General features: G+C 34.3%; 2 protein-coding genes across 4 annotated transcripts in view; one reads left to right on the plus strand and one right to left on the minus strand.

The window, feature by feature from the left end:
* The first annotated feature begins 9661 nt into the window (after positions 1 to 9661).
* LOC124365866 (histidine protein methyltransferase 1 homolog) lies at positions 9662 to 23823 on the plus strand. Of its 2 annotated transcripts, none has more exons than XM_046821956.1 (6): positions 9662 to 10030; positions 15693 to 15941; positions 17657 to 17814; positions 17896 to 18119; positions 19458 to 19573; positions 23704 to 23823. In XM_046821956.1, the coding sequence occupies exons 1-6, from the start codon at positions 10006 to 10008 to the stop codon at positions 23751 to 23753; spliced, it is 822 nt and encodes a 273-aa protein (XP_046677912.1). In that variant the 5' UTR covers positions 9662 to 10005; the 3' UTR covers positions 23754 to 23823. The 2 variants fall into 2 exon arrangements, with proteins under 2 accessions (XP_046677912.1, XP_046677911.1); XM_046821955.1 differs by lacking the exon at positions 9662 to 10030 and adding an exon at positions 11366 to 11601.
* Positions 23824 to 23952: 129 nt separating this feature from the next.
* The window catches only part of LOC124365867 (pyridoxine/pyridoxamine 5'-phosphate oxidase-like), a 31041-nt gene continuing 28344 nt past the window's right edge, over positions 23953 to 26649 (minus strand). For both annotated transcript variants that reach the window (XM_046821959.1, XM_046821957.1), the window contains exon 6: positions 23953 to 24289. In XM_046821959.1, coding sequence (XP_046677915.1) covers positions 24124 to 24289 — 166 coding nt within the window. In that variant the 3' untranslated portion in view covers positions 23953 to 24123. The remainder of the gene's footprint in view (positions 24290 to 26649) is intronic.

Raw genomic sequence — 26649 nt, forward strand, 5'->3', positions numbered from 1 at the left:
ACACCAATTCTTGCAATTTATCCTCCAAAAATGGCTATGTTTTTAAGAGAAGTGATTGTTAATGAATGACTGTCATTTTTTAGTAGATATGCAATAAAATATCAATAAATTCCTTTTTTAAGCCAACAGAGCAACATAAGTTTAAAGTGAACAAGCTCCCTAGGGAGCCATCCATACAATTTCTAACTTACATTGCGAGTTTTACTAAAAATAAGTTTAAACGGCCACCATATTGGAATGGGATGGTGTACCAACCTGGCCAGTGAATGTGGTCAAGAAATGTATATGAGATATATAAGATCAATTTTTTATCAAGTTTAAACTTGATTCATCATATCTTTTTCCAGTTCTTGGTGATAAAAAAATTCTTAGTATTTACATGTAATGGAAATCTTGAAGACCATTTGAAAAAAAAAATTATAAGCATCATATAACACTTTTTAATTTATTTTTGAATCAAGTTCAAACTTGTTTGGCCTTTTTTAGGCCAGTTTTTCCAAAACCTTTGTTATATAGCATAGATACAGTATACATGTATATACATAGGATGTTCACAAACTTCTGTGGCTGAGAGTACTCATCATTTCAAACAAAAAATGTTATGTAACATGGATTGAGAAATGTCACGTTTAGCCACTAGCCACCATTTTGTATAAAAAATTACTTTTTTTAACGTAGGGGGAATGCATTTGCGCACGGAGTGTGGGACTCCCTTGCGGACTACACACTAAACCCCCTACGGGCCACGGAGGACCCAGGCCGGAACCCTTTCGGATGTCATCTTGCCTGGTCCGTGTGTCTTACGTCCCAACCAGGACAAAACTACTTGTTTCGGAAGCTAGGGGTCAGCCAGACATAGTCAATAGTCAATAGTCAATAGTCAATTTTTTATTGCGGAGACAAAATACATTTGTATAGCAAACGTCAAATAGGTTAAAATTTGGACATACATACCACATCGAGCTCTCATTCAGACATACATTTGATCACTCATTCCACGTTCATCCATCGCCAATAATTCCCACTTCGTTCTAGAGTCAGTCTTGTTATTGTGTGGTCTCCCAGTCATACTCCAGAAACTCTTTTACATTGTAAAATGCATTTGACGCTAAACAGCGTTTTAAACGAGTTTTTAACGCCTTGAGCGTCGAGGCTTTTCTTAATTCATTAGGCAATCTGTTAATAAAATGAACCCCTGCCTGTGAAGGCAAGCGTTCATAAACCACCGTCCTGTGTCTCCCAGTTCGGTAGTTGTCTCTGCCTCTAGTCCCGTACGAGTGAATGTCTCGGCCCGTAATCAAGGCACATTTAGACATACAATACAAAGTTGTTTGTAAAATGTAGAGGCTAGGCAGAGTTAACAGTTGCAACCTTTTGAAAGTTGACCTGCACGACTCTCTAAACTTTAATTTTGCAATGGTGCGGATCGCTCGCTTCTGTAATTTAAACACTCTTGAAAATTGGTTCCTTGCACAGGCACCCCATAGTACCAATCCGTAAGTGAGGTGTGGATAAATCAAGCCATAATACGCCGTTATCAGAACTTGACTTGGGCAGTATTTGGCTAGAGACCTCAGAACATAAATGCCTGAGGCTAATTTTGAGCAAACGTGATCGATGTGAACATTCCATGTCAAACCTTGATCAAGGTAAATTCCAAGGAATTTTGAGGAATAGACTTCTTCTAGTATTGTATCCGCTAACATAACGCTAGGTCCATACTCAAAGTCTACTGGGTTTAAAGTGAAATTTAAAACGTTAGATTTAGATGAATTTGTATTTAGATTGAGGCTATGAAAATGTTGGACACAATTGTTCATTCCAACAAATGCGTTTTGTTCCAAATCTGATTTCGAAGATTCGTTAAAACAAAGACATCCTTCTTCACGCTTCTGATGAAGGATCGCATGTACATGAGTGGTGACAGCATTCCAGGCGTCCTCACTCTGCAGTATCATCTCCACAATGGTCTCTGCCGAAACATCGCCAACTGTGGTGGCGAGCGTTCGCCTGGCCTCGGTGAAGCGCCCGCAAGCGAAGAAGATGTGATGAACATCATCTTCCTCCGGGCAGTAAGCACACCGAGGCGACCTGACTTTTCCCATTCTGTAGAGGTACTTCCTAAAGTAACCGTGCCCCGTCAGAAACTGACACAGGTAGAAATCTATCTCCCCGTGGCCACGATCTATCCAGGATTGAAGCTCTCGAATGAGACGGAAGGTCCAGCGACCGTCCGATCCTTCCGTCCACCTCCGCTGCCAAACCTGCAGAGTCTCCACCCTGGCAGCAGTCAAGGCATCCTCTCTACCCCGCTCGGCAGCCTCCCGGAAGACGGTCTGTCTCTCGATGGCCAGCAGATCAATAGGAATCACCCCAGCCACGACCGCCACGGCCGAACTGGAAACGGTGCGATAGGCGCAGGCGACCCTAAGTGCCGCTCTTCTCTGTACCGATAACAGCTTTTGACTGTATCGCCTTATCCTCATGACACCCGCCCAAACCTCTGCGCCATACAGAAGGGTTGAGTTTACAGTAGACATGAGGAGGCGTCTCTTACTTGACCTAGGGCTTCCTACGTTAGCCATCAGCCTGCCGAGAGACATAACCACCTTAGAGGCTTTGTCACACACCGCCTGAATGTGCTCCAAATACCGAAGACGGCAGTCGAGTAACACACCCAGGTACTTCGCCGCAGTCCTTGTCCGAACTTCGACACCCCCCACATTCATAGAGATCAGAGTGGGGATTCTCCGTCGAGTGAGCATAACGATTTCGGTCTTGGCGACCGCCAGCTCAAGTCCATGGCTCGTCATCCAGGCATTGACCCGAATCATTACCTGATTAAGGCGTAACTGTGCCAAGTCCGGAGTCCTCGCTGTAATGACTGCAGCCACGTCATCAGCATAACCCAAGAGGAAGACGTCGTGGGGCATCTCGAGGCGAAGCAAACCATCGTATGAAACATTCCATAGGTCTGGGCCGAGAATAGACCCTTGAGCCGCACCGGCAATGACCTCTTTCGTTCTCCTTCCGTCTTTGGTTTCATACAACAGCCGATGGTTCTTCAGGTAGTCCTGCACAACGACCAGGAAATAGTCGGGCACGCTGAAGTCCCGCTGCAACGCCTCTAGCATGTCCTCCCACCGAGCAGAGTTATACGCGTTCTTTACGTCAAGGGTGACCAACAGCACAATCGGCCGAGCCTGGTGACAAGGTGTTTCGGCTTGCTGGACGGCATTGATCACCTCTGTAATGGCGTTCAGAGTTGAGTGTCGCTTTCGAAAGCCGTGCTGCCGGGGAGAGAGATCTCCGGCGGCTTCGATGGACGACTGCAATCTGGGTTTCAGCAACCTTTCATAGAGCTTCCCCGCGGTGTCAAGCATACAAAGTGGACTGTATGCCGACGGGGAGTTCGGGTCACCTTTGCCTTTGCTGATCAGCGCCAACCTAGCAACCTTCCAGCGCGACGGGAACACACTCGCTACCAAACATGCATTAAACATATTCAGCAGCAAGAGCGGATAACTCGCCGCCACAACCTTCAAAACCTCACCTAGAATGCCATCAGGTCCTGGAGCCTTCTTGTTGTGTATACAAAATTACTACCTCTAAAACTTGTTAAGCTAAAGAAACCAAATTTGGCAAATATGTTTGAATAAATAAGAGGACAATTTTCAAAAAATTGTGTTATTTTCTTTAATATTAACAAAATGATGCATGTTGAAAAGTTTTAAAGTCAAATAATAAAATACCCAGTACAATTGTAAAAAATGCACAAGATACTAAAAATTTAGTACCTTTTTTACCAATTTCAACAGTACCTTTTGCAACAAAATCCGTCAATCTATAACTGAGCACAATTACTTTATAGGTACACTTGCATAAGCCGGGAGCAGCAAGCATTTTGTCTTTCGATAGGCATCAGCTGTTTTAAGTGGGTTGTAACATTTTACAAGATACTAACTATTTTGAAATTTCTATAAAAATTCCAATGATACTGTTTTTATCCAAATCTGTCAATGCATAAGTGAGCACGACCACTTTAAAGACACGTTTGCACAAGCCTGGAGCAACAATCAACTAATACCTCTCAAATGTGACATGTTTGGCACTAAATTTATGTTATACTCGTAAATGTTGGAATGAGTGATGGATGGTTTTGGGCTCTGTGAATGATGTTCAGAGAAGTTATGTCGAAATTTTCTCAAAGTGCTACAAAAACTACAATATACAAAATCTACCTAAAAATATTTTTTTCTAAACTTCATAATAGTAAATTAATACTATTTAAAATCTTATGACTAACCTAGAAACAAATTATATCAAATTAAAATATATAGTAAAAATATGTTATGAATAGCGGCTAATTCCAATAATTTGTTGGAAACCATTTTAAAAAAATAATTGAGATAAACGTAGTAACCCATCCATTTATGTTTTTACATGTATTTGCGACTCATAGCCAAAAAGCCTAAGTATGGACCATCTTTTCCTCTTTCCAATTGCTGTAAGATTCTTCCATTCTGACACTTGTAGGTCTATAAGGTATTAAGGAGAATATGCAACAAATATTAATCTCTGAATGTTTACACAAAATAGACGATTTTTATGATAATTGTTGGGAAATGTATATACATAGTTAGTTGGTTTAGATTTTTGTTTACCAAGTGTACATGGTAATTCTAAGATTTAGTTTTAAGTATTGAATTGACGATTGTCCATGCATTGTAGCAATGTTTAATATGACAATAAAATTCTGATTCGTATTCACATTGACATTAGCAACTACTTTTCGTTTTTTGTCCATCAACATTCTTAAATGCACTGTGTTAAGTATTATTATCATCGCTATAGTTTATTTTATTTAAAATGGTTTCAATTTGTTTTATATGGTGCATATTTGTATTAAGAACAATTCCTCTATTGTCTGCAAACGGTTTGCTCAATTTTTTTAATTAAGTGTGTGTGTTCAAATTGAAGATTGGTTACAATAATATCCGATTCAAGTGCACAACATCAGGTGATTAACTAATCCAACTTTGTAATTGGAATCAGGTTTTCAACAAGAGAAAAGTAAATAAAAATAATTCACATAAAAATGTACACACAATAAAATACCTGAACACATTGCAATTTTATAAAGGCCTAATCTGCAAACTGTTTTCAGTCTAAATGAATTTAAAGTTCTTACTGCAGATAATTTTTTACAGATCAAACTATGAATGATAACCAACCTGAAGTATGGGAAAATGTTTGCATTCTGCTAATCTTTTAAGTGAAGATGTTCAGTTCAGAACATTCCTATGTGTTATGTTGAACCCAGAACCACATAGGTCCGATCAAATGAGAAATACTGTATGCTACCTTCAGTATATACAGAAATTAATCAAAGCGAAGTGTACAGTTAGGGCATGCTTACAAAGATTTTGCTCAAACTGACAAAAACATCTTAAAAACCGGGTGTAGAAAAATCACCTTGAAGTGCTTTTTTATAAGAACAATGTTAAACTCATACAGTTTTTGTGCTCGTATTTTTGGTCGTATAATTATGGAAAATGTCTCAAATTAAAGATATAATTAATACGCATCCAATTAATTTTTTTAGATGTATTTGTATGGTTTATTCAGAAAAAAACTTAAAATTCCTTATAATTTAATGTTTAAATATTCAAAAGTATACACTTTAAAAAAAGCTAAACAGCATTAGAATGCTTATTACTGTAATTATATCTTAAAAAATAAGACATATCCCATAATGCTACAATAGAAAAGAGCATAAAATTCCATGGTATTTAACACTGTATTGAATCTTATGTGGAAAAACTTGTGGTCGTTTTACTAAAGCCGACTCTTAAATGGGCTTTTCAATCGCTCGAAGAAAGAAATAGGATACTGATGGGAGTTTGGTTGGGAAGAAAACGGACATTTAAACGCTAACATATCGTACACTTTGGTGTCCAGATATAACTTGGGCTAAGGCTGGACAGAAGTGAGCCCATCACAATTCACATCAATAGTAAAACAACTCTAGTGACAGAAATGCCCATATAATATCCTCCAAATCAAATTACTCATCAAAAGTACTGTATGGTATTTCAAATTAACTCTTAAAAAATTGCGGCTCCAACTTAGTTATAGCAAAGATTTTAGGTGAACTACCCTTTTCATGCATGTAGTTTTTTTCCTTAATGTTAGTGCTATACTATAGATAAACCGCTCACAATGAAACCTGCACAAAAGCAAATATCTAAGCAGCCACGCACAGGAGAGCCCCCCCCCCATTAGGAGTGGGACAAACATCTAATCGTCTCTGTTTTATCAGCTGTGTGAGTAGTGTCTGGCTCGTGCCATTTTGTTCACACTATTTATACTATTCTATAAGTATATTGTATTTTTGTGTGTAGGCATATACAAGCGTAAAATATTAATTGAACAGACTAATGTAGCCATAGACCTATCCAGGGAGCTTGCATTTTGGTGTGAGGTTAGCCGTGGCAGTGGCCAGGCCAGAGGATAGAGCAAAAAGGTTGAGTGCCGAGGAGTGGTGGGGATATATGGAGAGAGCGGTATCACAGCGGCGGAGGGTTATTTACCCCACCCTGCGTGAACGAAAATCGCCCAGTATCTTATTGTAAGCGGTTTACCTATAACATTGTGTAACTTTTCTCTTCAGTAGAAAGTCTCTGAAATGTTAATGTTTCTAAAATCCGCCACATCTTTCCATGTTGTTTCACATATCGTCCAATCTGTCTCCTTTTGTGTGTCTTCCAAATTATTTGACCTGTTTCTACTTACCTAAATATTGTGTGTTTGAGTCCTACAATTCCATACCTCATTTAATTGTGTAGTTTGGATTCTAGAAATTCATTCAACTGTCCAACGACTTCATAGGGTAGTCGACTTTTTATAGAGAAAATGTTATACATCTGGGGTATTCCTTGACATTTGCACTGATAACTTTAATAAGTTATAGCACAATGGCTTATTATACATTTCAGGATTTGTATAATGTGAATAACAATAATTATAGAGTTCTTAGGTCCTTCTTTGACAGGGTATTAGCTACACATTATCTGGAATGAAATTCTCTGAGATTTCCATATCTTTGAAATTCCAGGAATTTTCAGAGATATCGAAGTATGAGTAATAAATACAATTTGATGAAAATCAACAATATTTACTATTACTTTAAGACGCAATAGTAAAGTTTCACACGATGTCTTACAAATGAAGCCATATATTTACAAAGTAGCAAAGCATGAAGATTATACATGTTTATTTGTTGACACAATATCCAATGTTTGAAACTAGGAAAAAAAATTAAAGCCATTAGTATTAGACAGCTAATTATTCAGCCAAAGAATTGTATTCTTCTCCTAGAGCTTTAATTTTAGATTTGTTTTGTAAAATAAAGTTATCTTTTTGACCGATAGCTCATTAATTCTATCAGTGGCTTTATGTTTTAGCAATCGGTAATTTTTGCACTGCCGTCCGTGGGTGCACGCAGCGGACTCGTAGCGATGCTTGTATACAAATACAGAACTGAAAGGAAAATATTATTTACAAAACTAAGACAACTTTCAAATTAGATTACCTATCTACGGGGTTTCATAAATATAGTCAAATCAAATTATATTTTTGCAAAAGGTAATTTACATAATACCGATCAATTATTTTTCGCGAATAAACGCAGCAGACTCGCGGCAATTGTCCCGTCGATCGATTCTCGGATCCGAACTGTCGTAGAAGATTCTATGGGTTTGGGATATAAGAAATAAATAATAAAATATTAAAAGAAATTTACAATGTACACACGTTGAATCCAGTTACATTGTCAAACTGTCTTCCTGTATCTGACATTCTAACTGATAAACAATAAAAGATGACATGGCAAAACCAGCTATTGGTATTCCGAGGACTTCCTAATTGGCTTCGGTCAGACAAAACCAAACCTAATAAATGCAATGTTAATCGTTATTGTTGGTGTTTTTGATTCTTGTAATAATTTTTTTCATGATTTTGTGTCCTAAGTTCTCAAAATAACTAGCCAGTACATGTTTTATCTGCCTTACAATAGGTAACTTTAAGTGTAATTTAAACTGTGGGGATTTTATAAAAAATTCAAACTTTAATTGGCCACCAAATTTGACAGAGTAACATTAGAGACCTCTCGTTTGCGTCATTACTCTCCTTTTTATAATACCTTTAAAATTAAGTGTCACTTTTAGGGGTTGCTCTTTAAAAGTTTTGACTTACCGCCAAAATACCCCATTTGAGGGAGGAGTTAAAATGCCCATACGTCAATAAACTCTTCAATTGGTCAAATAAACAATTATCCAGTAAATCACACCATCTCTATTAATAAAAAAGTTAATAGGGGGTAGGTCTTTTAAAACACCAGGTACCGAAAATGTGTGTGTTTGTGACATTTTTTGACCTAAGTAGATATCCGATACCTACATGATTTAATATACTTTCTTGGCCTGAGCAACGAGGCAAACTCACCTGTGTCATCGGAAATATAACTTAGACGATTTGAATAAAAAAAAGCTCCTACATGCACAAAAGCTAACTCGTGTCCTTAACCTAACGCACACGGCATGTGCACAATTAAAAAAAAAATTATGGTTGCCTGTAAAGTCGGTTTTACGGGCGAAGATTTTACGTGACAACGTCTTTTTCTCGGTAGAATATTTATTGATATGAATATTATTAAATTGCACAATAGGAACAAGGAATTGAATGAAAATAAGAATTGCACAAATTTTAACTATAGAAATATATTTTGTTTACTAAAACATTGTACATAATTTGAAATTAATTAAAATTTGTTATTGTAAATGGTAAAGTTGAATAAAACATTTACTAAAATTGGAATTTGAAATTCTTGCTAAACACAGTTAAATTCTAACTCTGCGCGTGGTGATTGCTCGGTTTAGTTCGTTTGTTTGGTCGCACTGTTATGACAGGTTAGAGGTTATAATTTGTTATTTTAAATGTTTGACTAGCAATACGCGCTGTTTCTTCTCAATCGACTGAATTACGATTGATTGCAGAGTGATTTAAACTAATAATTTACTTAACACTATCAACATTTGTCAATAGTATGACATAACCTATAAACTCAGTTTCTCAACTTTTGTGTCAATCTAACAATTAATCAATCAATCATAGTTTACGATAATGAAATATCAGTGTACAATTATTTACCTTTATTGTTGTAGTTGTTGTAAATGACGAATCTAAGCACTCCACATTTTCACGAATAAACATAGTTATCTGCTTTATCCCGTGCGGATCCCGTGCGGCGGACCCACTGGACGGGCATCGTAACGTTACCGGGCGTTACACTTTTTCATGAGTGACTCCGAGCCGCAACCTAATTTAAGACGTTGTCACGTCAAAACAAAAATCTCCTAGAATTTTTAGTAAAAGCACTTAGTGATGTAATATTAGAGCGCTATGATCTGTTTCAAACGTAAGTAGTCATACATCTGGTACATATTATATCAATGTCCGTGGTTAAGTGGATTAAGCGAAATTGCAAAGGACACAAAATTCGGTTTTATGAACGTAGGAATTTTTTTGTTTATCAAATAGTCTTAGTTATATTCCCAATGCCACAGCTGAGTTTGCCTTGTTGCTCTAGCCAAGAATGTATATGCATAAATTATGTAAGTCTCGGAAACTTACTTAGGTCAAAAAGTGTCTACTTCTGTTCTTTATAATTTACCTCCGTCCAAAAATAGTTGGTGCCATAGTTGAGATTGCTTCGTTGTCTTAAAGAACAACGCATATTTTCATATTTATATGCATTTACATGTACACGACTGAGAAGTCTACATTTGTCAAAAAAAAACGTATACGAGTACTCCTTGCTTTATTTTGGGCCGTTTAAATCCATTTCCAGTCTAATGTTTATCTATGTTAATTTAAGACGCCACAATTAAGTATTCTTTCTAGTACCGATCAAGAAAATATAGACTTAATGTTGGTCTTGGAAAAATGCATATGCGTACCTACTATAATGGTGAGAAACCTTACAAGTATTAATTCTGCACCTATGCTAGTAGAGACCTATTTTTTATATTATACATAAACTCTTTGGTTAATTCATTTAATGAGATTTTTCATTTCGCTTTCGATAAAAAAAATTAGAATTTAATACCTAAAAATTGTGAAAAACTTGGTTCTGGTAGACTTAGTAGTTTTGGATGTATCGGTGCACAAAACAAGAAAATAAAATTTTGCAAGAAAATGGGAAAACCCAAGAAAATAACAGTTTCATATCTTATATTATTTTATTGGTGTCCTGCACTGTAGGAAATTGTGTGTGTTTATTTTCTTGATAAAGAAAGGTCATATAGCTTCCTTATAAAAAAGTCCTTAATTGTCTAACTTTCTTTTCTAGATCGGATGCTGCTTTCCCAGCCTTCTGAACCAACTGTTCGTCAAGATATTTTAGGGTTCGCTTCATATTTATTCCAGCTTCCAGGCCTAAATACTAAAAACTAGGTTTTAAATATTTTTTAAAGCCTAACACTGTAACAAAAACATCTAATTGTTAAGGGCCCGCAAGCTTAACGAATCTTTCACGGTAAACCGTTAACGGATTACATTGTTCATCGACACATTAGGAATTTGTGGTTTTCCATGAATGTACTTTCGAAGAAGGTCTTGAAATCATGAACTTGTCCATGACAAATGCCAGTGGACAGTATTTAAACCTACTGTCAAATGACAGTGCTTTAAAATAAAGTAATGAGGATGAAATAACGTGGTAACTTGAAACATAGGATCCAGTACTATATGAATTGTACACTTCACACAAACTGTTCTAAACATGGTTGCAAGCTTTTATGAACTATTTCAGTGGATTTTGGAATAGAATAATATTAAGTGTTGTGTATCAATGGAAAGAGGACATTCTGAAAAAATAAACAATTAAATTCAGAATATGATAAATAAATATGTTTTATCAAGGTTGGACTGCCCTTCAACTGAGTTTTTTGTTTAGATATACAGCAAAGCAACAATGATTCAATAAGAAATTTGTATTTCTCGAAAACATCGTTTATAACTTTTCCACGACACGATAAGTTATCTACATATAAGGGTAGATTGAACACGTAATATGATTTTCTGTTGTAAATAAAGTCACAATATTTACAATAGTTATTGATTAGACTAATTTAGAATCCTCATAAGACTGCAAAATCTACTCTCTACATAGCTAAGAATACAATACAGCACGATTTGTAGTATTATAAACACAGTGCAGTGAGGTTGGATGCATTGTAGTTCTTTAGCCTGTTTAGAAAACTGGAAAAAAATCCTTTGGCGAACAATAACATGAACGTAAACGTAAACCAAAGTTAACCTAAATATAAAACTCACAATAACAGTAACATAACCTATTGCCTTGGTAATGTTTTGTGTGAATTTGGAAAGGGTAAACTCTGTATATTTTTATCAGATGCAATAATTAATGTGCATTTATGTACTCACTTATAATATTCAAATTTTTGTGATATCTATCCATCATGTTCAAATTCGGATTTGTATCAGACCAAACACAAGTAAAAGAGGGTTCTCTGTCAGGTAGGGTATGTGTTGGTTTTCATTTTTTTTAGATTTTTAGTTTAATTGGGTAGAGTACAATAAGCGGACTCGGTTTTTTTATTGATTAGTATACTCATCGATACTTAATATTCATTAAATGAATACCCGTTTAGGGGTATTTATTTACATTAGCGTGACCATGGAAAATGAACTTTTTATTCATGGGTTGGGCATTTATAGCCAAGTATTATTATCACAGGTGCATATGAATTGGGGGGAAAGTATATTATTGTATTATATTGATGCCTTTCGGACATTATTGCGTTAAGGAGCAGGGGCATCACGTGATCTGGGATTCGACTTTTGCAAGCTCGAGTTAATGATTTTTCTAAAAGAGTAAGCAGTGCGCAGCGGGCAGGCATCGTTGACAGGATTAATGTATTAGTCAGCATCATTTCAGTAACTTATCACTTACCTTAATGTTCAGGTGGGTACAGTTTTGCAGCCGCAACCCAGAAATGGTGGATCCGCTCATTGAGGTTTGGGCATTTCGCCTTAAGAAGGTATTCACCCAAATACCCCACAAAATGAGTTGTTATAAATTATGACCTAATTTATTATACAAACATAACATACTTTTTCATTAAATGTGTTTGGTACGATTATTTTATGTGAAAGTATGATAATTTCTCGTTGTTGGTATGATAATCAGTTTTTAAAATCTGGCTATACTGAGTTTGAGCAGACGCGGAGTTATAGGAAACTGTCAAAAACGGAGTTTTCAGAGGATTTAAAAAAATCGTAGCTCCTTTGATTTTTGTTGCAGACAAATTTTTTCTTCAATATTGTTTTCAGGAAAAATTGTAGTTTTCAGGAAAAAAATGAACATACCTTTCCATGGTCACGTTAATGTAAATTGATACCCGTTTATGAATTATATCAGCATATCTGTAGTCATAATATTAATATTTTTAATTAACATAATTAATATAATGTACACAGTGATAATCTTATGAATAATGTATGAGCTCTATCAATCAAACAGTTAGAACTGGAAATAGAAAAAAACTCATACATAATAATGAAATTATAACAACATAAAACACTTATAATAATATGAAATATGCGTAATTATTTATATGTTTTCTCCTGGGTAGCGATGATTAACCGCTTTCGAGAAGTTGTTGAAGCATCTTCTTTATAAATTTTTTTTTTACAAATGATATGCAAGGAGGTCGGCTTATATGCCAGTTTTTAAACTTCGTTTCACGGTCCTCCACTTGATTTAGACTGTCTGTTACTATCTATAAAAGAAAATATGTTTATTACATGAAAAGTGTTTATAATTCATACAAGTTTTTTTTTTTTTTTTTTTTGTAACAGAGGGCCAGGTTTCCTAGGCCTGGTAGTTGCCTCTCAGCCATCCGGCTTATTGTGCACCCTCTCCCAGGTTTAAGCTGTATCAAATCCTAGGCCTTTACAAAACCATGAGATCTTCTGAACAATGCTTTCCTGTTCCAACGCCTCTTCCGTATGCATAAGAACACCTAGGGATCTTGAGCGTTTGCTCTGTAATGCCAGACATTCAAATATGACGTGCTTGGCTGTTTCGTCAGCCTCGCCACATTTCCTGCACAGTGTTTCCTGAACTGGAATACCTATTCTGTTCAGGTGACTTCGGAATATCCAATGACCTGTAATAAAACCAGTCACCTTTCGGATCTCCGTTTAATTTTCATACAAGTTAGTCATTGTTCAAAAATCAGTATCAGTTTGTTATATCAAAAGTTATAGTTGAGTTAATATTGTTTATCAATATGGATATAAAAAACCAGATCAGCTTATCGTAACCGTACTCTACCCGTTTAATTTTTAACAATAATAAGTAAGTGTTGTTTATCTTAGCCACTTCTCAATATTTGTTGTTTTTCAAAAGGATAATGCTAAAAAATTAAATGTATAAAACAACAGATAGGCTTAACACTTAAATTTTGGAAAGGCTTTTAATCTCATAAAAGGCACTGAACTGTTACATTGAACTGCACCATTCTGCTCTGCTTGTTCCGAAGGACACTTGTCAAGAGGGAGGTAGTAAAACCATCTATCATTAACATTTACTTAACATCCATTAGCAAAGAAAAAACTTTTTAAGCAGTGCACACATCTTAAACAAAACATGTAATAAAAAAAAAAATAAACTTGTAAAGATTCCATATGATTATCCAAGAATAGTAATAGAAACTTTAGGGATAATATTAAGAGAGAAAATTACTTCAACGAAGAAGATTGCATTAATTTTCACAGGAATGAAGAAGCCATATTGTCGCTGTTGGTTGTTTCTTAGTTAAGATACAGCCAGTCATAATACAGCTTCCGCCTCCATCAACTTACTTGTACAAGGAGATGTGTATTATTGCTAGTTTGAATTTATCATTTGTTTACCCTGAGATAACTTTCCCACAACAAGGCTGAAATATTTAATCAATTTAATTCTTTGTTTAAAGTTTGTTATTGACGATGAAAGGTTTAAAAGAATAGTAGGCTAGAATTTTGGAAATTTGCCATCATTACATCGTCCAGTGGAAAAACATTTAAATTGCTGATTTGAAAATCACATGAAATGGGATGAAGCCAATATATTGGCAATTTATTAAAACAGATTTTTTTAAACAAATTTATTTGGAAGCAAAGGGAATTTATTAAAAAGCAAACTTATTGAGGGTTCATACTTAACATTTGCATCTGTTAAGACAACGGTTTGGTTGAGGGTAGACAACTTTGATTACAATATTAAAAAAAGAATTAACTAGGAAACCTATAAAGGTGTTAACAATCAAATAAGCCTGCACCAACAAAATTTGTACACACACCATGACAATAAGGTCCTAGACCAAAACATAGGGCCAGGGGCTGCCTTTACCTTTTTCCCTCCTGACTATTGTCTTCCTGTCTCATTGCTTCAGATGATACGCCACGATACATAATGAAATACCGACATTGATTATCTTAATGTTACTTTCACAAATGTCTTAATGCTTAAAGTCTTTGTCTTTGTCTGGGTAGCACTTTCACCCGTGCTGATGTGACGTGTATTTGTGCTCTTGACTTCTGTGTAGTTACAATGTCTGGGTTCATTTTTCCTAGATTTTAAGCAGTTTATGGGTATGTTCCCTTATTTTCTTGTTCCTTTTTTTAGTGGCAATCCATTGCCGTGCATTGTAGGTTTTACACATCATTGTCTTCAAAATTTAGTTGAAGGGTATATTTCAATCCTTGAAACCTAGTGCTATATGTTTTTTTAACATGTAACAATAGCAAATGTCTGAAATCCTATTATTCTTTTGTGAATTTAACTGTGTTAGCGTTAGCGAATTTTCAACATTACTGGAAAATTTAGATGTCAGTTATTGAATGTACTTGTAACACTGGGTTGAATCAATGAGAAACTTATTCACTAAAATGTACGTAAACGTAACTGAATATTTTAAAAACAATGCTTGGAATTAATTACAATCAAAAGATTGATTATTGAATGGGTATGACACTATGCAACTGATTTTGGTATCTGAGAATACTGATCAGTGAATATTTGCAAAAGCTTTGTGTAACAACTCAATCCACACTAATGTTCCGGATTTTCCACCGATTCGTCATGGATTTTCACTCTAAGATTGGGAAATTGATTGTATGTAATGTAGGTGTTAAAAGATTTATGCTTAGATAAATGTTTTCTCAATTTTTTTAAGATGAATCAAGCATTAAAAAATTGTTAAAACAGTCACTGCTAAGAAAAATATTGAAAGTCATATTGGGTGCTAACAAATTTTAGTGTATATAGAAAACAAAGGCAGAAGACCCTGGATTGATGGTAGCAGCAGGGGTAAGTTCAGCGCGTCTCTGATTGGAGACGTTAGCAGTGAATGTGTTAAGACTTTTATTTAAAGTTTATATTATATTTAAAATTTTAATTCATTACTATACAATACATATCTATAATATTGTTTTAAATTAATTGACTTATTACCAAGTAATATTAGAGTAAGTAATTTATATATATTGTAAAAAATTGTGTTTGCCTTAATACTCCTGGCTCCAGTCACATCAAATGTATTAAAAAGGTTTGATTTCAGGTGATGGTGCCTTAAGAAACTTAGACTGGCTTCCTTCCAAAGAGATTTTAATATGTGACGAAAAAACTGTTTATAATAAACAACATGATCAGAATGATGTTGATGTAGCAAGTGTAAGATTAGAGAAAATAATTTATATAAAACCAACAAGCATAATTAAGAGAGTAAAAGATGAGAAATTGGAAATTGATGAGAATATATCAACTGCAGAAGAAAATCACTCAGATTTGATTCCATCACTATATGAAGGTAGAGTATGAGTTGAAAATAATTTACAGAGTTACACTCTAGGTATACCAAATTTGAATTTAATTTAAAACTGTGGGACCATTCCTTTGCTTTGGTTATCAGGCTATTATTACTTTATAACTTCTGGCTACAACGCAGTAACCTTAGCTAATAACAAAAGTTACACCTCACACTTCCTTTACAATCAATGTTCATTCATATTCACCAATACATAGTAGGACATGTTTCTGAGGTTTGTGATCAGATTTAATTCTTTAAGTAAAATAATAAACAAAGGCAGATCCAAAAATTGATCACTAAAGTAAATGGATCCCCCCCAGGAAAATTTGGAACATTCAGTTCCTGGAAACTAGTTTTAATTCTAAATACTGCACTACAACTTAGATATATTTTGTATATTTTCCAGATTGTGGGCTAATTTTTTATTGATGAGGTCAATACGGTGGGTGGAGGTTGCGGTTGATCACTCTCTCTATTTCCCATTGGAACCACATCACATGTAAACTAGTTTGTTCACTTTGATGTGGTGAGGCTCTTAATTAATAAACTAAAATATAAAGAAAATTGATTTCTAATTGATTTATTAGATGTTAATGTGAAATCAATTAACCCTAGAACAATTGTGGAGCTACTTTGTGGGCCTTCTCGAATGTCACCTTCGGTGGCCGTGGAGCTACAATTTAGTCATTTTGGCAGCCTTTGTTACAAATCAACATTTCATTGCGAAATAGTGCTCAAAATGCAGAGCTATACCAATCGAACTTGCTATTTAATGTAACACACACCGTGCACAGCCTCACAATGTGTATAATCACAATAAAAACTATTTACCAAGTTTTCAAACATGAGAGATTGTGTCCCACCACTAGCTGACATTTACATCATTTTTGAAAAATCACAGCTAAATTGATTTTTCTGAAAACACAAATCAAGTACAAACAAAATCACGCTCATTGTAGGGTTTTTTTACTAGAATTAATGTTTTAGAGCAATGAACTATATTTGATTTTAAATCTGCAATCAGTATTTTGCCTTGTTCCTAAATTGCCATAAGAGCTACGAAAATATTCCCATCTAAAGTAGTTATTGTTTGTGTAATTTATAAGTTATCAAGACAATTGGCACTTTGATAGGCTCAAATAAACTAGTTGTGTATTTTAATCCTGACGTTTCTGCAAAACAAAGTCAAAGTTACGCTTTATAATTCAGTAAGTTGCCATTTTCTTGAACGATCGGTTTGTGTTCGCAATATTCTTGTTGAAGCGTTATTGTTGAACAATTTATTGTTTTAGTTATGTGTTGTGCTACAAATATAATGAATATGTTTTTTTTGTGGCAAAATATATTTTTGAGTTTTTGCAACATCTAACCTTGGCTTATATGGTGTAATTTCAGTGCTTCATAGTTTAAGTAAATTTCTTGAACTAACTGAAACTATCTTATTAGGTATTATAAATGTTTTGATTGTGCTGATCTTTTTAAATTTACTTTTTTTGTGCAGGCTATTATCCAATGTAGTGTAATTTCAATAATTGAACAACAGTAAAAACATTCCTATTCTATAAAATATATATATATATATATATATATATATATATATATATATATATATATAATATCATTCTGTTAAGAATGATCAACTGGAAATGTGTATAAGACCATACACATAGGGAATAGGGAATTTTAAAGTAAAGATGTTGCTTATTTTTCTCTAGGAGGACTGAAAGTGTGGGAATGTACCTACGACATTGCCAACTATCTGGAGCGCTCTCAGGTCTCGTGTGCATCAGTGTTGGATCTGGGCTGTGGCGTTGGTCTCTTGGGTATACTGGCATTGAAACTCGGTGCTGATCAAGTTTACTTTCAAGATTATGTGAGTGTTATTTCCACCACTTGGTCCTCTGATATAGCATCCTTCATATCTTTTTCATTTGACTGACATGAATTCCGACAGAATGCTGATGTCTTGAAGTATGCGACTATACCGAACTTGCAGCTCAACGCTGAACCAAACCAGCTGACGAGATGTAGGTTTTTCTCTGGCGACTGGGAATCGTTTGCCAAACTGGCCGATTTCACCTGTGACCTAATTGTCTCGTCAGAGACGATCTACAACCCAGACAATTACCTCAAGTTGCATGACACAATCCAGAGGTTACTCAAGCCATCAGGAACTGCGTATCCTTTTACATCATTCTTTATTATAACGAGACTGTATTCATTTGTTATAGTTTAGTACAAAAGTACAACACAGCTATGAATAGTTAATTTTAAATGAATGATTTACCAATGGTTTTGTTTTTATTTTTGTGACACTAATCACTAGTTAGAGAGCTAATACCATTAATTGGGTTAAATGCTCTAGTTATATTTGCTTGTTTCTCCCTAACAATTGGAAATATTATATTATCTATTTTATAAAGTATCTGTTCTCGGCTTGTAACAGATTACAAATTACTAAAGTAATTATAATGGTTTTCGGAGGAAAATAAAACAATAATCAACTAAATCTGAATAAATTTAATTAACGAGATGCTTTGAAGTACGTTAATATATAGAAAAGTCAGAAAATAAAATCCACCTCCTAGAAACTGCATCGAAGGGTTTGATGTCATCACTGGAGAGAAAAACAACTCCATAATAGGTGATGTTGACTGTGGTGCATGGATCGGCAAAAAAAAAGGGGAAAAGTAAAGTAGAGAGAAGAGTTCAGTTGAGATTCAGCTCTGCTGTGTGTGTGTGTTTGCACCAAATATTACAAAATAAACATATGAATCCTTTAATTTGTAATAAAATAGTAAATAATAGTTTAGTTTAAAAAAAAAAAAAACCAGTAAAGAATAAAATTACTATAGTCATTGGAGCATGCATTCACATGTATTTACAATACCGTCACTTTATCTGTTTGACTGAGGTATCTCTCTCTCTCTGTCTCTCTCTGTTTCTCTCTCTGGTCTCTCTCTCTCTGTTCTCTCTCTCTCTCTCTCTCTCTCTCTCTCTCTCTCTCTGTTCTCTCTGGTCTCTCTCTCTCTCTCACTCTCACTTATCCAGATTAAATGAAACATTTCAACATACAATAAATTATTACTTTTACTAAAAAGAAAACATAGGAAGATATCAGTTATAATACCTTCAGTTTTTATTTATATATTCTTAGCGTTAATTATTTTTCATCTGGACTTTTCAAAGTAACTGAATGTAATGGTTATAAATTAAATACTTTTAGGATCACAAAAATACTTGTCCGACAATATAATTATGCCAATTAACTTATAAGTTAAATATAGAATGGGGCGCTGTCTGACCATAGAGAAATATTTATAAAAATGTTCCTCCACCTAAACATAGAAGAAGCCAGGGTGACCTAGACTGTACAGCTATGCTATGATCACATCAATATTAATTAACTCAAGTGCTAGAAAACAAAATAAGTTGCTCACAAACACTCAGTAGCTAGTACTGCAATGTTTAAGGATTTATCTTGTAAATAAATTATATTTAAGACTTAACAATCAGTCTGGTGGGAGCCAAATCGTATTACTTCGGCGTTGGTGGCAGTACCAGGCAGTTCGAGAAGTTGGTCAAGGAGAGAGACGTCTTTGACGTGGAAGTTGTCTGGAGATGTTCACAAGGTTTGCTATATAGCATTGTATACATACTACAGTCGACTCTCGATAATTCGAAATTGGCGGGACATGCAAAAAAAATTCGAATTAGTGAGAGTTTTGAATTACCGAGAGTTTCGATTTATTGAGAGGAAAAGAAAAACTATTCGAAAATTACCAAGAGTTTTTTTATTAAACACACAATGTCATACGGCCAAACTAACTAAAACATTAATTTCTAATGGTTAATTGAAAAAATCTGTTATCTTTGATTGCTTTTTTCTTGTTGATTCGTGCCTCATCGACGACCTTGTTTAACATAAATAGTGGTCGAAACACTTCCGGCCCAACTTCTGTCAGCAAAGAAAAGAAAGAAAACAACTGTCACAGCGTATTTCGTAACAAATGCCGAAAATTACGTAATTTGTTGGTTGTATTATAACTTATGACATACAGTATTTACATTGAAGTTTTAAACTAAACAAAAACAGCTGATTTTTACAGCCCTAAGACCCTAAGGTTAAAAAAAAGTTTACGCTTACTTTCGGACATCAAATTCAGTAAAAAAATGATGGATAAATTGCAGTGTGGAGAATATGGCATTTTTAAATCAGTTTAACAAATTGATTGGCTAACTACAGTAGTTTATTGCAATGCTTTTACCTGGAGAGGAAAATGGCGCAGCTTTCTAAGGATGTGCTGGCTTCCTTCAGTGTGACAGGCGGGAACTCCTGGTCTTCCTCATCGTTATCAACATCAGGTTGTTCTTCATCTTTAGCGGCCAAGATGTCTAGCATCAGTAAGGGTTCCCCATACTGCAACTTCATCAGCATCAACTTGCACAAAAAATCTTCAAATGGAACATCTCCTATTACAGGGTGAGATTCCCAAGGTGTTGGCTGCACAACTTGAAGTTCTTCATCGGGTGTGTTAACACAGAATCCAGACTTACGAAAAACAGTTAAATATTGTCGTTTGACTCACACTTTTCCAACAATCAACATGGCTGTGAGAATAGAGATGTTTGGAGTTTCATTAACTGTCAATTTCCATCCAGTACAATCTTGACTATTTCATGTCTGTAAAATGCTTTGAAGTTTTGAATTATGCCTCTTGGTCTAGAGGCGCAACTTGGATGTTGTATTTGGTGGCAAAAAAGTGAAGTTTTTCACATTCGAGAGATTTGGAGGGTTGTTATGGAACTGAACAGTTATCAAGGAATCAGAGGATTTCACGATTTTGTTTTTTCATGTCGCTGTTCAATGAATTTAACACTCGTTAAATACTCCCCGTTGTCATCCACGCCTTTTTGTTCGAGCGGTAGGTTACGGAAAATGACTGGATACCTTTAAAACACCTAGGTTTTGCTGCTTGCTTTCCCGATGAGGAGGGGCTTCAATTTTTCGGAACCATCCATGTTAACAGTCAACAGAAGAGTTAACCTTTCCTTATATGTTTCCCTCCGTGGCATTTCTCGTCTTTAAATGTAAATGTCTTGTCCGGCATGCATTTAAAGAATAAGTCGGTCTCGTCGGTGTTAAAAATGTTGTGTGGTTCATAACTTTCTGTTAAGCTGGGACAACTCTGCACGCCAATCGGAACACACACTGTCGCTAACGCTAGCGCTTTCCCCACAAACCTTTTTAACAAATATACCATTTACATTTTTTGAAATTAGTCAACCAGCCTTCGCTTGCTGCAAAGCTGGGGATGCCAAGCTCTTTAGCATATGCCTTTGCCTTTTCTTTTAAAAGCGAACCTCCAACAGGAACATTTTTATCTCTACACTGTCTAAGCCATGTGGACTAAACACTCTCTTCTAATCTAGGATATTCACCTTTTGTCGTTCTTTTTCTTCCTGCTACGGAACTCACTTCAACTATTTTTTGTTTATTTTTTAGAATGGTAGACAAGGTACTCGCACAGGGATTTGAAATGTTTTTTTGCAACTTCCGACTTCGCTTTACCACTTTCTACCGCCGCGATCACTTCTTTCTTTTCCGAAAGAGAAAGACATTTATATTTTTGCTTAGTAGCCATCACGACAAACACTTCTTACACACAACAAACACGACTCTCCACACAACACGGCGCAAAACATAAACCAACACTGCAAAGAGTATGCTCTGGGACACAGGATGCAAAGTTTCTTGTTATGACAGGAATAAGTTGAAATGCTGTTTCCCACGGCCGACTCTCAGTTCGAATTACAAAGAGTTCTGTCGAGTGAACCTTCGAATTACTGCGTGTTCTGTATCGGCCTAACCTCAATTTGTTTACGTCATTTCGAATTATAGAGAGTTCCGCCGACAAGACTTCGAATTACTGCGTGTTCAAAAAATTAATCTGTCCTCTGCGGTAAGTTCGAAATACCGAGTGTATCAAAATGCATTGAAAAATTTCGAAATAGCAAGAGTTTTTCAAGGGACCGGCCTTTTTCGTTCGAATTACCAAGAGTTTTTGAATTATCGAATGTTTGAATTATCGAGAGTCGGCTGTATATATTTGTAATCAAGGTGTTTCAGACCACCCAGCCACAATCTCCTGTGGTTGAACCATTTGACAGTGCTATGCAATAAACTAACTGTAATAAATCTAATACGACAAAACTGTTTTTTTTCACATTTAAATACAGGATGTGCCTGAAAATGAGACTCACAGATTTGAATTTCAAATAGCAAGATAGATCCTGTGGCACATCATTTTAAAGATCTTTGTAAAACTGAGTAAGCTACATAACATTGTAACAATCTTTCTTATTTAAATTTTTTCTGGAAACCCTGTTGAGTACAGAGTTTATCCAGATAAGAAAGTGACAAGTTTTTTGTACAAATATACTTTTAACTGTACATTTTGGCAAATATTAAATAAGCAGTGATTGGTCAGAACTGTAATACGGATATATATTTTAAGTTACTATCAAACTTTTATAATAAATACAAAGACTAATAACACCCACATTAGTTGTCTTTTGATGTGAACATTCGTATATTTTCATATCTGTATAGCCTATATGAGATTAATTTTTTTTTAATTTTCAATTTAACTTAAAAATAGTGTAAATTAAGATTTGTCAGATGTTCATAAATCAAATAGTGACAACAGCGGTTTAAGCAGTTGTATTAACTCATGAAATTCAGATCTAAATGGCTGTGAAGGTTTTATGCACTATAATGACTTCAATTATGAAATTAGGTACGTTATAATACTAGGAACTTTTAAGTGGAAATTTCCCTCCAAAAAAAATCAAATTTAATCTTGTGACAGATTTCTCCCAATTAAAAAATAATTGTAAGACCGGCTAAACATTCCTTAATTAATAGCCTATTTATATGCCTAAAACCATTTGTTCAGTTTTGTCATTTCTAGAGTTGTATATTTTAAGTATATTTTTTATTTATATTATTTAGTATAAGTACTTTTTTGTTTTTTATGCCATTTTTACAAATAGAAAAAATCTGTGAAATCAGTTGTATTTTATTTTGCATGGGCTATATGATAATAGCATAACATAATAAATTTAGCAAATTTTAAGTACTAGAGTATATGTCTCAGTATTTTGATAGTGTCCCTATACTTTTGACAGAGTGTTTCATTTGACAGAGCATTGCAATAGACTGTAACCCTAATAAATCTCTATGGCGAACGTGGCTAAATTGTTTTTGTCATAATGTTGATGATTATCATTCTATAGATCATTCATTACTTTCTCAAACATTTTGAGAAACAGCAGAAGGAATGGATATTGAACAATAAATTGTCCCATTAATTCTAAAAAGAATATGGTGTTACTACACTATATTTTGGAAGGTATGGAAAGACGACCATTTTTATTGTGACATTAGTAATAAAAGAAGATGGACTGCTTAGTTTTTTAGGAAGAGCTTTTAGGCTATAGGGAGGAATTGCATACCAACGTTAGGATTTAGATTTATAATTATTCTTAACTTCTTTCATTATTTCTTTTTGTGTTGTTTGCAAAAAACATCTAAAACCTTCAAAATTTTTCAAACTTTAAAGTATTATGTACTGTGTTACATTTGAATAAACCTCTGCCTTGTTTAAAAATGTAAAGTGTGTATTTTCATACAAAATAGTAAAATGATTACATATTATTCTTATTCATTTTCTTCATTTTTGTTCTTTAAATTTTTCAGGAGTCCAGCGGGAAATACTAAAGCTGACAGTAAAGGACAAATCAACATGACATTTCTCCCATTCTACACTAGACTTGTGAACCAGGGATTTTTTATTAAATAAATGTTGCAGATACAATACTTTTCACTTTTTTACCTGGAACATTGAGTCCAGAAATAAATGGTTGTTGCATGTCATTAATATATTATACATTATCATTTACATTAAAAAGGACAAACAATTTTATCAACTGGAAAAAAAACACTTGAAACATTTCAAATATACTGTATAATTGTTTTTTTAAAACGATAAAACAGTTAACTAAAAAATATAATAATTGATATAACATAGTTAAAAACATTACATAGGACATCTTGCATTAAAACAATAATGGAAGACAATCTGGCATATTGGAAGACATTTAAGTTCTGATTTTGCTGTTATGGAGAGAGACGCTCGTAGACCCAGCCGTTTTCACCTATGTGTGTAAATTTGCCGTCGGGAGTTTCTCTTGACTCAGGTCGGCGGAACCGGATTCTGTCGTGTAGTCTATTGCTATGTCCATGCCAAAACTCCATTGAGTCTGGTATCAATATATAGCCACCCCTGAAAAACAAATACAAAACTAAAATATTATCTTTGTATCAATTTGTACAATAAAAGTAGTCCTGCATTCATTGTATCGATAACAATGAAACAGAAACAGTGCTATTGAAACCAATTTTTTTTATATAAAACTGATTAAAGTAGGCTAAGTAAAGAACAAAATTAATAATCAGATTTCTCAGCACAGAGACGATCAGCACTAGAAAAAGAAATGAAAATAGAAGAAAACTGGTAAAAGTAGATTAAGTAGAGAACAAATAAATAGATATAATCTGATATTTGGTATACTGATAAACACTTAGAAACAAAATATAACTAGAGAGAAAAAAATACAAAAACTTAAAAAATTCCAAACGTATTAAAAAAGTACAAATACAGAACTCAGGTCATAACATAAATACACACATTGATAGAATTCACATTGTGATTTAAATGGGTTTTTATACATACATAAATATTGTGGTAAAATTAATGAATTTCTGGAAGCTAGCATTTTCTTTCATAACTGAATTTGCACCATTTGAATTTATATATATATATATATATATATATATATATATATATAGTGTCTCTTAAGCAGTTCAAAAGAAAACTACAATTATCTTGTACAATATTTCGTTGTATTAACAACTTTTTCAAGTACACAATAATAACACAGAATAAAATAAACAAACAAAGGAAGAAACACCTGATAATAAACATTCTAATTGTAAATACAATTTTGACATGTACACAAGGTTTGATTAGTTTGTTTTTAATTTAACAATAATAACATAATAATAATATAATATAATTTGAATTTAGGTAAATTTGTATCACAATCTAATTATTCAAGTGGAAAACAATAATTTTAGGCGAATGTTAAGTCCATATGGTTGTTTTGATTTTAATATAAGTTGGTGGTGCCAATTCAGTATTCCTTAAATTTAAATCATTTCGAGAGCTGTTTTCACAAGGAGTAATTTTGCTTATAGCTTTGAGTTTGTAACAATCCTCAAAGCTTTTGTTATGGTGAATAGCGTGTAAGGCTACTGGTTTTTTTGTCGTCTTTGTGATTGATAGAAAAACGGTGACCGGCTCATTCTTACCCGCAAAGAATTAGAGGTTTGCCCAATGTAGTCCTTGGGACAAAACCTACAGGTTAGCTGGTAAATTGAATTGTTGGAGGTACAGTCCAATTTACCAGCTATTGGATAAGTTTTTTTAGTTACACTACTTTGGAATTGATCGGTCTTATCCATAATTTTGCAAATACCACAACGTGGTTTATTACAAGGTTCACAGCCAAAGATAAATTTTCATAATTTTTTCCAACATGAATTTTGGGCCTTACAAGCATATTCTTCAAAATTTTTAAGGTCTCTTAAATACTATTCTAGGTGGCCTGGACCAATAATTTCTCAGTTAAGGGCGAGTTTTTTAAAATTTCATAGCCAATTTTCATAACTCTATTGAATTTGTGCAAACCAGGATAAAATTTTGTTATAAAATTTAGGATCATTTTGGAAGTGATTTGGAATAGTTGTAGCCTTTTTTGGTTGTCTGAGCTGCCGGTTCAAAAGTTTTGTAGGGTATCCCCTGTTGGAAAGAGCTATTAGTAAGTTTGCTATTTGTAAATTTTGAAATCTGAAGCGTTTGTACATAAGGATTTGGCTCTAAGGGAAAAAGACTTTTTGGAATGGACTTTTTTACATGATTTGGATGGCAGCTACTGTAATGCAAGTAATTCATTTTGTTAGTACCCTTAACATGTATTTTGGTTTTTAAAATATGATTTTCTAGAAAAACTTCAACATCCAAAAAAGTGACGATTTTGTGATTAATATTCCAATTAAAGTTAAGACATGAAAATTTATTTAAACTATCAAGGAAATGATGAAGTTTCTCTAACCCATGATTCCAGACTACAAAAATGTCATCTATAAATCTTAGCCACAATAAAGGAAGGAAATTTTGAGTTTTAAGAAAATTTTGTTCTACAAATCCATAAAAAGGTTGGCGTATGATGGGGCCATTCGAGTACCCATCGCCGTTCCTTTTAATTTTGGAGATAGTTTCTGATCCATGAATTTGAAATTATTCATTGTTAAAATTAAATGAATGAGTGAGGTTAAAAAGTTTGTGTTGAAGGTTTAGTGTTATTTGGCCTTCTTTCAAGAAAATGTGTGGCGGCTTCCAGACCACCTTGATGTGGAATGTTAGTGTAAAAGCGATTCTACATCTATCGTTACAAGAATCGTCTCATCAGGAAGTGGCTGGTGAACATCCTTGAGTCTTGATAAAAAGTGTCCGGTGTCTTTGATGTAGGATGGAAGATTTTCCTCACCAGGGGTTGCAGGTTGTCATCTACGAATGCTGAG

This window comes from Homalodisca vitripennis, chromosome 7 (genome assembly GCF_021130785.1).
Source record: "Homalodisca vitripennis isolate AUS2020 chromosome 7, UT_GWSS_2.1, whole genome shotgun sequence".
NCBI lineage: Eukaryota > Metazoa > Arthropoda > Insecta > Hemiptera > Cicadellidae > Homalodisca > Homalodisca vitripennis.

Bases quoted from the DNA above. Each gene is read 5' to 3' on its own strand.
- LOC124365866 (XM_046821955.1), top strand. From the start codon at position 11,544: ATGTTCAAATTCGGATTTGTATCAGACCAAACACAAGTAAAAGAGGGT. The intron at 11,602-15,692 runs GTAGGGTATGTG...GTTTGATTTCAG, and splicing joins AAAAGAGGGTTCTCTGTCAG to GTGATGGTGCCTTAAGAAAC. The intron at 15,942-17,656 runs GTAGAGTATGAG...ATTTTTCTCTAG, and splicing joins GATTCCATCACTATATGAAG to GAGGACTGAAAGTGTGGGAA.